At 47.6% G+C, this 16403-nt stretch overlaps 1 protein-coding gene across 5 annotated transcripts in view; it reads left to right on the top strand.

The window, feature by feature from the left end:
- The window catches only part of SLC37A4 (solute carrier family 37 member 4), a 115082-nt gene that overhangs the window by 81843 nt on the left and 16836 nt on the right, over window positions 1-16403 (top strand). For all 5 annotated transcript variants that reach the window (XM_086956756.1, XM_086956757.1, XM_086956753.1 and 2 more), the window contains exons 5-6: window positions 938-1096; window positions 2607-2692. In XM_086956756.1, the coding sequence (XP_086812882.1) occupies window positions 938-1096; window positions 2607-2692 (245 nt within the window). The remainder of the gene's footprint in view (window positions 1-937; window positions 1097-2606; window positions 2693-16403) is intronic.

Below are 16403 nucleotides of genomic sequence, written 5' to 3'. Positions count from 1 at the left end.
CTCCTTGTCTGGTTTTGGCTCAGACATCGTGCAGATCAAAGTTAGTAGTGCAAGCCACAAGAACAATTGACTTATATCATGTCAGATTTAGCAAGGTAAAGCCAAAAAAGAGTTCAGATTGCTAACCTATACTTAGGCCTGGCCTGTAGTTCCACATCCATGCTGCCCTGTTCAAGTACTGTGTTTTGGCACCACATTTGGGTGGCGATCACTTCCATGTAGAACACATGCGGTATTGCACTTTTAATCCACCTGTGCAGTATGTGCAGGTCCACGGCAACTCACAGAAAAGTCAAATATATCAATTTGTTGAGCCAAAGATGTTAGTATGTTTAGCCACTGATCAGAAACATCAGCAGCCCAGGTACATAAATGTGAAAGAAAATCAATCCAATGGCACACATGGAAAGCATGGATTTTCCTACAGTGGACTACAACTACTGTTTGGTCTATCCAAACGAGAGAAACTCACACGCTTATAAAAAAGTCTGTAAAACACTGAGCAATGCCCCGGAGCAAATCTAATATTGAGCCTTTACAGTGGATTTACTTTAAAAAAAAGTACATTATTTGAAGTCTAACAAGACACATTCTCAGCACTATGGGCTCCATGTATGTAGCTATGTTTAGATTAAGGTGCTGGGGGCTAGTAATCTTTTTCCTGTGTGCCAGTAGGTACATTGAGCTGGGTTACTATTGGTAGGTTGCCGTACCCATTCCCTCATAAGTGAGTTTTAACATGTGGAGTCATTCAACTTTTTGGCTTCTGACACAGGTTTCAGTAGTTTCGGGAGAGCAACAAATACATGTATGTTTTGTGTTTAAAGTGGTGGCTTTTGTTGCATAAGTTAACCATTGTGAGTGTGTGGTTAGCGATAATGGATCAATAAATGTGCGCCCTAAGAATGATTTGATTACTGGCCTTCTTCCCCTGCAGACTCTTCAGGTGACCAGAGCACATTGAAAGAATTCCTGCTGTCACCGTATCTATGGCTGCTCTGTTGGGGCTACCTGGTGGTCTTCGGGGCAAAGACATGCTGCACAGACTGGGGGCAGCTCTTCCTGATACAGGACAAAGAACAGTCTGCGCTCATGGGTGAGATGGTGAGGTGGGAGGGTGGCAGTTACTCTCATTTAGTTCCTTAACCTCCTCCCCAACCATCTTTCTGTTTTTTTGTAATAGCTGCCTCTATCTCTCCTTTTCTCTCTTTCTTGCTTTCACGCACACATCCGGTGGTCAGTTTTAATGGGGTAGGGTTCATACATGTATTGTTCTCAGTGTATTCAACAATGAAGCCTTTACAAAGACACCCACCGTGATGAGTTCTTTCAAGATATCCTCAAGGACTGGCACTTCGAAGGTACTTAGAAGACTGGCTCTAAGATATGCTCAAAGACTGTCACTGTGAAGGTGCCCACAGTCACTCACCCTTCACAGATGCCAGCTGAGACTTGCTATTGGGATGTATGCACAGAGGCAAGCTTTTTAGAGAGGGTGTCCACTGAGATTGACTTTCAGTGACAAGAGACTGATGTAACACAAAATCTGAATGCGGGTCTAGCACAGCCCTGAGAATAGTGTAGAACAATATAAGCGCCAAGTAGGTACCGAAGAACTCATGATGTGAACTGTGTTTGGTATAACATAATCTGAGTGGAGCCTGGGATAATACTAGGTCCAAGTGGGGACTGGAAGATCCCAGTAGACAAGTGGAGATTTATGGAGCCCACCCACTCAATAGAGTTTGTTAGGACCTAAGCTGCCTGTGACTTCTGAGTGGAATCCTGCAGAATCTCAACTATGAGTGGCGGCTTTTTAGGACACAAGATCTTAGGAGAGTTTAGTAGTAGCCATGAGTTGCGTGTTGTCTGAAAATACCTAAGATCTGAACTTCATGTCACAAAATGAAGACAACAAAATGAAGTATTCAATTTGTGTCTCATTGTGAAGAAACAAACATTCTTAACCAGATTTAAAACCTCTATAGTAAAGAGGCAGTGTGTTATCTCCTTTAAAATAAAGATCTTCGGAGGCAAAGTCCAACCTGCCTCAGAAACTGCCTGATGCTCCACCCTCCTACCAGAAACCTCGTATCTAGCCACTCCTCTGCAGCTTGCCAGGCCTGCGTCGAACAGCCCACGCCTGTATCTTAAAAATACTTCTTTTACCAACATGTTGTTGTCCTTTTTTCAACCTTCTAGGACTCATATAAAAGTAATAAATATGCCACACTGAAACTACAAGTTCGAATCCTGCTGCACAATCCAGTGCATTACAAAAAATAATTACAGATACAGTTATTACTTAGGTGATACCATTCTACCAAAAGGCTATCTGGGGAGGAACGTAGAATGGGGACACAAAATGGAATACCTTTAGAATCTCACTTTCTTCTCCTCAGACACATTCATGGTGCTATGGCTACTTTCCATTTTACTTGATACCTGAAGTTTGTTGCAATCTCGACTTGCTATTGTTAATTAGCACTTGTGTTCTATATAATAACAATTCTGCTGGTGTGTGCCTCGTGTACCCCTTGAATAAAGCATGGTGAGATACAGCTCCTGTATCATCCAACAGTAACACGCTTCCCTTTCTATCCCAGGCAGTTCTTACATGAGTGCCCTGGAGGTCGGTGGTCTTGTGGGCAGCATTGCAGCTGGGTTCCTCTCAGACAGGGCAGTGGCACGGGTAAGTGTGTATTCTGGCTGCGTTGTCAACAAGGGAACTTCCATCCGGGTTTACACAATATTGTTTGTCCCAACTGCGTATATTTTGAATTGTTGTTCACAGATAAATTGCAGTCGCAAATTGACCTGAAGATGGTTTACTAGCACCAGTGCTCGACCACACAGACAAACTCCTTTTTCGGTCTTGCCTATAGACCTCTTTAGCTTTGTCTTAAACTTCATGTTACTAATCCTTTATACAGTGTATACATCTGAGTAGTCACTAAGAGAAAGTGGACTTTGGGTCAGACCACTTTTCATGTTACTTGCTCCAAGGCCCGTGAGGGATCACTCGATGGCCACGTTTGACATTCTGGAACAGTTTCCACAATGCTGCCCCCACTGTCCTTTTTATTTAGATGTTCCGCAACTATGCCATAGCCTTGCGCCACGGACGGTGCTTCCTTCTTTTCCTAATTATACTTTTCTTAGCTTGAAATGTCGTTCCTTGCCCAAAAATAAACATGAGATTTTCGACCTCCTTACTGATGACTCTCCTGACGCGCTTTTTATTACGGAAACCTGGCTTAATGACAGTTCTGGCCCAGACCTTGCAGAAGCTTTGCCTGGTGAGTACTAAATTGTGAGGAATGATCGGTCCAAGAAAGTAGGGGGTGGTGTGGCAATAATATTCAAAAACATTTACCAATGCCAATTTGACCCGGTCCCCCTAGGCAGCTGTGAGGCAGCGTATTTTAAGCTCATTCTCCATCCCAAATTCACCCTCTCTGGACTATTAGTGTATCGTCCCCCAGGCTCTGTTAATCCTTGGCAGGTGCAACTTTCTGAATTTATAGCCTCAGTTCTTACACTGTCCAGCAACTTTTTGGTTGTCGGCGATCTCAATGTGCACTTGGAGGACCTTAAGGATAGTATGGCTTGCAATCTCATAGCCGACCTTGCCTCCTTGAATCTCATTCTACAAAATAAGGGTCCTACCTACAGGGGTGGACATTTTGTAGATCCTATTTTTTCTAACAGTGCTCAATTACAGTGCCTTCCGGCGGTGCCGGTCATCTGGTCTGATCATTATTTAATTAAGTTTACCGAGGCGAGTAATGAGGCCTTAGTTAATCATAGACCCTCCGTGAGTACACAGAAGTGGGACTGGAAAAAGCTTGACGTTGTCGCTTTTAATAGAGCCGTGGCCGACCTTGAGCCCATTAATTTATCTGATTTGGACGACATGGACGTTGTGGCTAGTTCTATGAACGTTGGCTCTTTGAAGCCATTAATATCTGCCTTCCTCCTGTCCATAAGAAAAGGATAATTCATAAGTCTCCTGCCCCATGGTACAACGAGACACTCCGCATCGACAAATCTAAATGCAAAAAATTAGAACGTGTCTGGAGAAGGGATTATTCCATCTCAGCCGGTATCATGTATAAAACAGAGCTGAAATGTTACCACAAGGCGTGTGCCCTAACAAGGGCTAATCATGTCAGTAGAATAATCAATGAAGCAGTGAACAAATCCAAAACACTGTTTAATGTGGTTAGAGACCTTGCTGGTGCACAGACCACAGCGACACTTCCCCCTTTATCGAGCAGTAAATGTGATGAACTCGACCATTATTTCACTTCTAAAATTGTGAATATATACCAGGACATTTCTGTCCAAGGCAATAACAATGATCTCATGAGCCCTCTCTTGTCTATGGAGAAGGACGCTGACTTTTCAGCGCCGCCCTCGGCCCAACTTTTGTCCTGGCCGGATCTCTGCCCCTCAACTCTTCTGGAGATCTTGAGCAAAGTTAAGTCTGGCTCACCGCTCGACCCTCTGCCTATCCCGATACTTCGCTCCTTGGATTCTCCCCATCTTTCTACGATCTGTACATTGCTGAACCACTCACTCAGTTCGGCTATTGTCCGAGGTGCTGGAAGCACGCAATGATTACCCCGCTACTAAAGAAACCCTCTGCGGATCCCAATGTAGCCTCTAATTTCCGCCCCATTTCGTTACTACCGGCATTTTCCAAAACTTTAGAAAGGCATATTCATGTCCATTTCTCTAAATTTGTGACAGAAAATAGTCTTTTGCATCCTTCCCAGTCCGGCTTTCGTCCGGGTTTCTCCGCGGAGACTACCCTCTTGGGCGTCACAGATAACCTTCGCCTGCTGTTAGATCGTGGTGAAACGGTTGCACTGATTTTACTTGACTTCAGTGCAGCATTTGACACTGTATCGCACAGCATCCTCCTCAGGTCTCTGGCTTCCATTGGCATTGGCGGTAAAGCCCTGGACTGGCTGAAGTCCTTCCTGTCTGATCGTACCTTCCAAATTTTCTGGCACTTATCCACTTCTAAAAGCTACCCCTCCCCGTATGGTATGCCCCAGGGATCAATCCTTAGTCCCCTTCTTTTTAATCTTTACGTTACTCCCTTGGCTTATGTTGCACAAAGTTCTGAACTTAATTTGTTTACTTATGCAGATGACTCCCAAATTGTTTTTTCATTATCTCAAGTTGACTCCACTCGTCCCTCCCCTCTGCAAGCAAGCCTCAACGAAATATCTGGCTGGATGAATCGCAACCTGCTTAAACTAAATGGTGGGAAGACCGAGGTGTTGGTTCTCGGGAATAAATCTGACCTTTGGAGCCCGAGACATTGACCATCTGCTATGGACACCTTACCAATCCCGTCAGAACGAGTGCGGAACCTTGGAGTAATTATTGATAGGGGACTATCCATGAACGATCAAGCAAATAAAGTAGCAGCCACCTGCTTTACCATTCTGCGGTGGCTACGTAAAATCTTTTGGATACTTCCCTCCAACACCCAGAGATCCGTTGTGAGTGCCTTGGTGACCTCGGGGTTGGACTACGGCAACGCGCTCTACCTGGGGTCCACCAAGGCAGTCACACGCCGCCTTCAACTGGTCCAAAACGCTGCTGCATGGCTTCTTTGTGGCTACCGAAAACGTGACCACATCACAGAACGCCTGAGGGAGCTTCATTGGCTCCGTTTCGAAAATCGTGTAAAGTTCAAGGTTTTGAGCTTTATGAACAAGATCAAAACTGGGGTAGCTCCCCTATACCTTCAGGCCCTTGTTACTCCCTATACCCCTGCTCGTTCACTCCGCTCCTCATCGCATCATCTCATCAGTGTACCCAAGTTTAGGCTCTCTAGAATGGGCGGAGGCTCTTTTGCAAACTTGGGACCCAGATTGTGGAACTCACTTCCCTTGGACATTCGGATGGAAAACTGCCACTCGCGCTTTTGCAGAGTCGTGAAAACCTGGCTTTATGACCAATAAACTTCTTTGGCTAGAGTTTTGTTGCACCTGTCTTTTAGTGCCGGGAAACTCTTATGGGTAGCTGTCGCGCTCTATAAATTCAATAAATAAATAAATTTACTTTTTAGAATTTGCCTTTCTTTTTGCATGGGCTGTCCATCGAATCAATTTCATTTTGTGGACAGTTGCATCGCTTCATTACTGTAAGAAGTAGACCTACACTTTGTTCCCTCCTCAATCCCCGTCCTGTGATCCCCATCTCCTCATCATCTTTTCCTCTCCACCTTCTCTTTCGCCCTTCACCATCCCCAATGTTAGTACCCCACCCCTTGCATTGTTCAAGCTGGCTGCTGCTTCAGAGCCACAGTGCCTAGTTGGCATCTTTTAGCCCCTACTCCTCCCTAGGCCACCGCCGGAGAAGCAGAGCATCCAACTGACACATTTCAGTCATCCTACCTCTCCCTGTACTTGCTTGGGCACCTTCTGTAGAAGCAGAGTGCCCAACAGGCAACCTTTAGTCCATCTCACCCCCCCCAAGCAGGGCCAATCCTGTAGAAGCCATCAGCACCCCCATACATGCCTGGCTGATGCTACAGGCGCAGAGCACACTGCATGCAACTTTCAGACCCCCACCATGTACAGCCCCCACCATGTTCAAGCATACCTGGTCTATTTTTAATTAAATGCCTATCCTTGATCTCCTTTCTTGGAAAACACAATTACTGAACTTAAACAAAAAATCATGGGCAACACCAAAGAGTAGTTAAATAGATAAGCATCTGAGGGTGCAGACAGTTTAGCCACAGCTTTCTGGTGCTCAAAGGCACACAGGTAGTCGGTACTGACACCCAGGTTGCATACACATTTTATGGTCATGTTTTACATGTCTGTTGTCAAAATATCGGGCGTCACCAATGTACTTAGAGTGGGGCTTGGGCCAGCCCACTACAATCCTTTGCTTATTTAGATCTGACTCATTTAGTCATTTACTTAAACGTTGTCAATCACATCAAAGATTATGCCACATGCCTATTGGCTCTATCACCAAATATATTGAAGTGGTTTGTGTGTCCTTCCATCTGTCATGGTGTGCTTGTATTGTGGTGCCTGAGAGACTATTTGATTTGTCTAATTCTTCCTTGTTCTTGTCTCTGCAGCTGGAAGCAGAACAACTGTGCTCTCTCACCATTTCTCTTCCTGCACCCCACCATCTTACTCCTCACGTTAGACCCCACGCAACTAGTTCTCTTATGCCTGTCACTCAGTCACTGTCTATACTTTCTCTCTCTCTCCAAGGTTCCCTGTCCAACACTTTGCATCTGCCGATGCGTATGGATGGCAATCTTGGATTGATTTCTGTCATACTTTATGAGCAAAACATTCCAAGATTGCAACTGCTGCATGCACATGCTTGCCCACACACAGACGGCAATCTTTCAGTGGCTTTTGTCATAAAGTGTGCTAAAGCAAACAAAGGTTGCAAAGTGGCAACCAGTTGGTTTTGCCAGTGTTTGATACTGGTTTTTAACCCCTCCCCTGCTGATGACGGAACCGCTCCGTCATCAGCCGCGGTGGCGCTGTGCTGATGACGGAGCGGTTCCGTCATGGCTCGCCCGTCCTCCTGCACGGCGCGAATTCCGCGCCTGCGCTGAGCGTTCTATTGAGCGGGCGGGGTCATGATGGAACCGCTCCGTCATAAGCACAGCGCAACCGACGCTGGTGACGGAGCGGTTCCATCACCAGCATGCGCCCGCCGCATTTCCGCCCCGCCCCCTTAGCACTGCGGCGGAATAGCCGCCGCAGTGAAGGGGTTAAAGTGAACGGATTTTTAACATTTGTTTAGCAAGGGGGTCCAACAAACTGTTATTTAAAAAAAATATATATATAAATAAAGTATATATATATATATATATATATATATCTGTGAAAATATATATATGTGTATATATATATATCTATATATGCAATAAAAATAAACGTGACTAAATAGCACAAGCCTATCAATAGACACAGTTTCACTCGTTTATTACTACAGCTCACAGGTTTAATTCCTTATTACCAGTTTAAGTGCATTTGATTTGAGAAAAATGTTTATTGCCTCAAATTCAAGTTAGTTAACCGAAGAAAAAAACTGAGAAAATACACAAATATCATATATAGTACAATTCAATCTCCGGGCCAGGATCGAACCACCACTATTTACGGAGGTGCTCAAGTTATATTACATTTTGGGTGGTGAGCAAATTATAGCTTCAAGGTATAACTATAACTCTAGAATTCTAATATTTGTGTAGTTTAAGTTTGTTTTGTATACAAATAAAAAATTACTTTTTCCTAGCTATAACTTCTCTTCAAATGTTTTTTTTAAATGAATTTGTAACTTTTTTGGGGGGAAGAATAGTTTAATTATATAATGTTTCGTACTTTGGTATGACTCATTTTATATACAGTTTTTTTTCTTTACATAGGAATAGTACCATCGTACTAATTGTGGAGTAGCATGGCGTTCAGTGTTGTGGAGTGGTGCAGAGTGGCATTGAGTGCAGTTGCATTGAGTGCAGTGGCATAGGCTAGAGTGGTGCACAGTAGATTGCAGTGTTGTGGCATGGTGTGCAATGGCATAGAGTAGAGTGGTGCAGAGTAGAGGAACGTGATGTTGGATGCAGTATTGTAGAGTGCAGAGCAATTTGGAATACAGTGTCGTGGAGCAGAGTAGAGTGGCGTACAGTAGGGTGGTAATATGTGGCAGTGGTGCAGACTAGAATAGAGTGACATAGAGTGCAGTTGCATAGAGTAGAGTTGCCCGGAGTAGAATACAATGGTGTGGAGTGGAGTGATGCAGGGTAGAGTACAGTGCAGTGGCATAGAGTGCATGCCACTCTACTGTCACCACTCCACAACACTCTTGTGGAGGGGCGAGAGTAGTGTGGATTGGAGTAGAGTAGAGTGGCTTGTTGCAGACTAGAGAAGAGCAATGTGGAGTGGGGTAGAGTTGAAGTGGTGTACAGTAAAGTGGCATTTTGTGGAATAGAGTATGGTAGAGTGGCAGTGTATAGAGTCACGTTTCATACAGTAGAATGACATACAGTAGTGTGGTGCAGACTATAGTACAGAGCTGTGACGTGCAGTGGAGTAAAGTGGCTTGTAGTGGCGTAGAGTAGAGTGTGCTAGAGTGAAGTGGGGTACCGTCTAGCGGCATATAGCAGAGTGGCGTATAGTACAGTGGTAATGTGCGGCGTGGAGTGTGCTAGAGTGGCATGCAGTCTGTGGAGTGGAGTGACATAGAGTAGAGCACAGTGGCATGCAGTGGTGTAGAGTGAAGTGGCATAGAGTAGAGTGGCGCAGAGTAGGGTCCGTTAGAATGAAATGGGGTAGAGTAGAATGGCGTACAGTTGAATAATGCAGAGTACAGTGGCATAGAGTGCAGTGGTGCAGAGTACAGTGCAGTGGCATACAGTAGAGTGGTGCAGAGTAGTGTACAGTGGCACAGAGTAGAGTGACACGGAGTGCAGTGGTGGGTGCAGAGTACAGTGCAGTGGGGTACAGGACAGTAGTATTTAAAAAAAAAACATTTTAGTAGCACCCCGTGCAAAAAATATTTACATTTAAAAAAAAAAAATCCTTACCTCTACCTAATTTCCTAAAGTCTGTCATGTCTTCATAGACATGACAAAAATAGTCTTAATGTAGATTTTGGTATAAAGACAGGACACACACTAAGTGTGATGTAAATAATATGGCTGCCTTTACATTTTTTTAATGTCTGTCATCAGCTTATAATATTGTGTTTTGTCATCACAATGTACTTAGGTATACTGCAAAATGACTTCTAGGTGTATGTCCCTTACTATCACAAAACTAGTGAACCAATTATCATTAAATACCAAAAAGGATCTTTTCCATTTGACATTGTAGGTTGTGCCACAGAATACAGTATGAACTTGTTACATCTTAAACCCTACTCAACATGATGCAGTTCTTACAAGCAATCATAACAACATTACTTACTATTAACCAGAAGTATAGTGTTCTACTTTCCAAAAGATGTAGAGGGGGAAATTGTCAACTTGGCCTTGGAGAAGGTGTGCTTGGCCATGCGCTGATGGAGTAAGGCCGAGCATCGGGTGCTGCCAGCTGGCTCTAGCCAGCATCATCTTGACCGGCTTCCCTGCCAAGGGAGCACCTAAAGGATAGAGGGGGACTTCCCTTCGTCTCTGGTGCACAATAGGGTTGATTCTGTGGCCCCCACTGCTCCAGATCGGAACTTGGCAGGAGGAGCGAACAGCATAATGGACATGCTGCCAAGATGGAGGCAGTATGGTTTTGAAAGGGCCCGAGTGCTGGCACCGGAGGGCAGAGAGTGCCTCACTCCTGGTCAGCTGGACCTTGTGAGGAGTAGCACCATTCTGACTCGTCAAAGACGGCCGCTCCTCATTCACGCTGCCTCCCCGACCCCACTGCGGTATCGTTCTGCTGTGCTTTGCCCAATTTGTTTGCTCATTTGATCACTCAGCTGCTTGCTGCTTTGCTGCTTTGTGCTGCGCCCGATTTGTCCACTCATTTAATTACATAGCGCTCCTTACTTTAGCAGAGCAGAGTAGCGCTAGTCCATATCGGACTAATTAACATATGAGCACAGCGCGCTGCAACGCTGAGCTTCACCTGAAGTGCCTCGCTTTAACGATTGTGTCTCCCTGTGCCCTAATAGTAACTTTTAGCGTGTGATTGCAAGTGTGTGCCCCGACTGCCATTTTGTTTACTACCTTGTTGTTGTTAGTCTCCCCTCCCCGGATATCCACCCCGCCTCCCAGCTGCTCCGCCCTCGCCCCTCCCCCCCAACTCCTTTATATGACTGATGTACTTCCGCGCAGCGTTCACGCGCAGCGATCGCGCCCCTTGCGCGCCGAAGGTGCGCCAAAGGTAAGCCCGTCTACGCCCGTCCGCGCCTGGACCGCGCCCAGCGCCAGACCCCCTGGTCCACGCAATGCCCAGCCCTCCCGCATTACATACAACGCCGCCACCCTCCTAGCCCTTAAGCCCGGCCAACTCTCCAACTGCGCCCAAGCCGCTCCTGGACACACCCATGGACCCTTCACATGCTACTCCTGCAAGTTCGACGGCACCAAGAACAACTCCTCATCCACTAACACCAACCAGATATCTGACACCAACCACCTACAATGCATCCTGCTCAACACCCGCTCGGTCCACAGGCACGCCATCGACCTCTGGAATCTACTAGACACCATCTCACCGGACGTCGCCTTCCTAACAGAAACATGGATGAATGCCTCTTCAGCCCCAGACATCACCATTGCCATCCCGGAAGGATACAAGATCATCCGCAAGGACCGCATCAAGCAAACAGGAGGAGGCATCGCTATCGTCCATAAGAACTCCATCCGCATCTCAACCAGCTCAGACGTCAACCTTGCCAGCGCCGAACACCTCCACTTCCAGATCCACACCGACCCCAAGACCACACTCAGAGGCACCCTCCTCTACCGACCTCCAGGACCCCGTGCACAATTCAGTGACGACATCACTGACTTTATCACCCCACACGCCCTCCCCTCCAAGGACTACATTCTATTGGGAGACCTCAATTTTCACCTGGAAAAGAGCAATGACAGCAGCGCCACCACCCTTCTGGACAATCTTGCCGACCTCGGACTCAAACAACTTGTCTCTACGCCCACCCACATCGCATGTCACACACTCGACCCTATCTTCACCTCCAGCAAACATGTCTCCTTCAGTCACACCACAACTCTCCATTGGACGGACCACAGCTGCGTACACTTTATCTACAATAAGACCACAACTCACAACCATCCTCAACCTACTCTGCGAAGAAACTGGAACAAAATCACCATCGACCAGATCTCCTCATCGCTCCTTCAAAACTCCCCCGCCCACTCCTCAAACCCCGACCAAGCAGCCATTAACCTCACCCAATGGCTATCCAACAGCGCCGACATCCTAGCACCGTTGAAAAAACGCCAAAGCAAACTAGGCAGCAAAAACGCCTCCTGGTTCAACGATGACCTTAAAAAATCGAAGAAACACTGTCGCTCCCTCGAGAAGGCCTGGAAAAAAGACCCAAACACCAGCACCAGGGACGCCTTCAAAAACGCCACCCGCATACACCACCAACTAATCCGGTCTGCCAAGAAAGCCGCATTTAAAGACCGTCTAGATAACAACGCCCACAACAGCAAGGAATTATTCAACATCGTCAAAGAATTTACCGACCCATCAGCCAACTCCAACGACATCACCCCCTCCCAAGCCCTCTGCGACTCCCTAGCTTCCTTCTTCCACAACAAAATCGCAGACATCCACAACAGCTTCGACAACCGACCCGAAGACCAACCCACCCAACCTTCTGCAGGACCTTCACCCCCCTTGAACATCCTTAACAACTGGAACCCAATCTCCACTGAGGACACCATCCGCCTGATGAACTCCATCCACTCAGGATCCCCAACTGACCCATGCCCTCACCACATCTTCAACAAAGCAGACTCCATCATAGCACCACACCTCCGAGATGTCATCAACTGCTCCCTCAACTCCGCCACCTTCCCGGAAAGCTGGAAACACGCAGAACTCAGCGCCCTTCTGAAAAAACCCACAGCTGACCCCACCGAACTCAAAAACTGCCGCCCCATCTCGCTTTTTCCATTCCCGGCCAAAGTCATTGAGAAAGCTGTCAACAACCAGCTCGCCGCCTTCCTCGAAGCCAACAAATCCCTCGACTCCTCACAGTCCGGCTTCCGAGCCAAACACAGCACTGAAACCGCCCTCATCGCAGCAACAGACGACATTCGAACTCTACTGGACAATGGGGACACAGTCGCCCTCATCCTCCTCGACCTCTCCGCTGCCTTCGACACAGTCTGTCATAGCACCCTTCTACAGCGCCTCAGAGACGTAGGAATCCAAGGAAAAGCACTGGAATGGATCACCTCGTTCCTCACCGGAAGAACACAGAGAGTCCGCCTCCCACCATTCAAGTCAGAGGCCTCTGCAGTCATCTGCGGCGTGCCACAAGGATCGTCACTCAGCCCCACCCTCTTCAACGTATACATGAGCCCCCTTGCGGCCATCGCTCGCCAACACAATCTCAACATCATCTCCTACGCGGATGACACTCAATTGATCCTATCACTCACCAAAGACCCTAACACCGCCAAAACCAACTTACACGAAGGAATGAAAGAAGTAGCCGAGTGGATGAAGCACAGCCGTCTGAAACTGAACTCGGACAAAACAGAAGTCCTCATCTTAGGCACCTCCCCCTCTGCCTGGGATGACTCTTGGTGGCCAGAAGCCCTTGGAAAAGCACCCATCCCGACGGACCACGCACGGAACCTGGGCGTCATCCTGGACTCCTCACTCTCGATGACCAGACAAGTCAACCCTGTTTCATCATCTTGCTTCAACATTCTTCGCATGCTCAAAAAAACATTTCGCTGGATCCCCACCGAAACTAGAAAAACGGTCACCCACGCACTGGTCACGAGCCGCCTGGACTACGAAAACACACTATACGCCGGTACCACCGCAAAACTCCAGAAAAAACTCCAACGCATTCAGAACGCTTCAGCCAGGCTCATACTAGACATCCCGCGTAAAGAACACATCTCTGGTCACCTGAAAAACCTCCACTGGCTCCCCGTAAATAAGAGGATTACTTTCCGCCTCCTAACCCACGCACACAAAGCACTTTACGAACTTGGACCCGAATGCCTCAACACACGATTGTCCTTCACCACCCCCTCCCGTCAGCTGCGATCCTCCAACCAAGCCCTTGCCACCGTACCTCGCATCAACAAAACCACCATGGGAGGTAGATCCTTCTCCTACCTGGCAGCTAAAACCTGGAACTCACTTCCCACTCACCTTCGCCTTACTCAGAACCACCTAGCATTCAGAAAGCAACTTAAAACTTGGATATTCGACAAGTAATTCCCCACCCTTCCTCTAGCGCCTTGAGACCCTATGGGTATGTAGCGCGCTATATAAATCTCTTGACTTGACTTGACTTGACATAGCTGCAGGAGTCCCGCAGAGGAAGAGGGACGACCACGGTCAGTTATGGGTGCTGGAAGGAAGCAGAGGCCGCGGGGGAGCCTGACATTGGTCACGGGGTTCCTCTGCCACAGTGAGAATACCCACGAAGGGCCCGGAGTAATCCCTGTGACTCCAAGGGGCCTCCACTAGCTATATCTGAACTGTTGAGAGATGACCCCCCATCCCCCCAATAGGGTGCCTTGAACTGCTGCCAGCCTCCTGGACTTGATTAACTTTCATTGAGAACTATCATGGGTAAAATTTCCAAAAAGAAAGACAAGGGCCCCCGGGCGCAGCCCTCATTGGGGTCCATTGATGTTGAGGGGGACTTCCAAGGAGCTATCTTGGATGCCATATTGCAGGCGATCACTGACACCCGGGAAGCTTTACAGACAAAGATGAACATGATTGTGGTGGATATGGGGATCCTTAGAGATGATCACTGGTGCCTGGCAGAGCAGGTCATGACTATTCCGCTCACTGAGTTTTCACAGTTTTTCCCACTCTGTGCACCACATAGAGCGCAGAGTTTTTCCTTTCCCGCAGCTCTAGTTGGCGATCTCAAGTGATGAAAATCATACGCTAGACCACCTCCGGCGAGATTTCTCGATGTGGGTGGTCGCGACAGGTGGCTACCGCTCACATTGAGAAACTTACCGCTAGGGTTGAGGAAGCTGCCACTCGAGTAGAACATCTACTCGAGCGGCAGAAAAAAGCTGCCCCCTCCTGCTCTGCGTGTGGTGCCGTTCAAGCTGAATTTACAGCACAGGACAAACTTGCGTCGCTACAAATCAGCGGGAGCAGAGCGACTTACTTCACTCCACCACTTGCGGAACTCCACAGAGCGCAGCAGAGTTTTTTTGGCACTTTGCGGAGTTCAGTGAAACAGAAGTCCGCTCAGGCCTAGTTATGACCACAGAACAAACTCAATGGATTTATCCCCGGAAATGGAATCCTTGAGGTAATGCCTTGCTTCCATGGAGGGCAGGGTCAAGACTTTGGAACATAGGGCTGAGGACACTGAAGATAGGGCCTGGAGGAACATTATTCTTTGTGTGTGGCCTACCAGAATGAGCTGAGGGGCCTAACATCCTCTCCTCTTAGAAAAATGGCTTAGGGAAGATGTGGCACCTGAAGGTCTTTACCCTTTCTTTGCCCTGGGAGACGACACAGAGTTCCAGCGAAGCCACCACCATCTGGCATGGTGCCTCGCCATGTGGTGGTGGCCAAGCTACTTTATTGTAAAGACTGGGACCATGTACTGCACCAGGCTAGATTGCGTGGGGACCTGAAAGTGGAGAATTCTAGGGTCAGGATTTTTCCAGACTTTACAAGAGAGGTTCAGAAACAGAAGAGCACATTCCTGGAAACTAAGAGGCGCCTCTGCCATAAGGCAATTCAGTATGTGATCTGGTTTCCTGCCTGGCTGCGGGTGGGTACCGCGGACATGGTGAAGTTTAGACCAGCACCTACCCTCGGCCAATCGCCCGGCTCCCTCAGGATGCAATCCCTCTCAGAACAAATCATGGTGACGTGTGCGGAGTCTCAAAATGGTAGTCACCTCTAGATTTGAGGACCAGCTTGAATAGTTGAGAGTGGAGGAGGCGGTGGCAACGATGAGTGCTCCAGGAGTGAGACCCCCATCGACAGTGGAGGAAGATCGAACTAGGGATTCTGAATCTGATCGTGGAACTGTCCCTACGATGGGCTCTGACACTGTATTATTGCTGATGATGCCCCGTGCGGCTGCTGATCTTCTTTGACTGGGGGTACATCCAGGTCGACTGAGTACTGTTCCTGTGTGAGATGTATTGGACAATTAAAGACACTGGGGCCCTGGGGTACAGCCCTCTCAGCTGTGTACATATGCTGACCACAATGAGCTGGCTGGAGTAGTGTCTGACTGGGAAGCACCCATGGTGATGCACAACCCAGTAAGTGTTTCATGTATGTCACACATGCCTGTGGCTGCTGTTGTGAGACTAACGGATTGGGGGATGTTACCTTCTTATCCTGGGTTAGGGAGCTGCGTTTATTATTTTGGTTCGAGTTGTGTCCTTGGGAAGATACTACGTTGACCCTCGATCTGGGATAGCATGAATCAGAGCGGGGGCTGCTGTAATACTTGGCTGCAGAGGGAGGAGATGACAACACCCTTATGGTGACCTCCTTGAAATAAAAGTTCCTGTCCTTGATGGTTTGGGGGCTGAGCAACATGTCTAAACGGTAGAAGGTATTTTCTTACCTTAAGAGAAGGTGGGGTCCGTTTGTCCCTGATGTAAGAAACACAACTCACTGCTAAAAAGGGATTGGTATCCCACAGGTGCAGCCAAACTTATTACACCACATATTCAGCCTTTG

This window comes from Lissotriton vulgaris, chromosome 2_1 (genome assembly GCF_964263255.1).
Source record: "Lissotriton vulgaris chromosome 2_1, aLisVul1.2, whole genome shotgun sequence".
Lineage (NCBI taxonomy): Eukaryota > Metazoa > Chordata > Amphibia > Caudata > Salamandridae > Lissotriton > Lissotriton vulgaris.
This window is presented reverse-complemented; position numbering and strand designations above follow the sequence as displayed.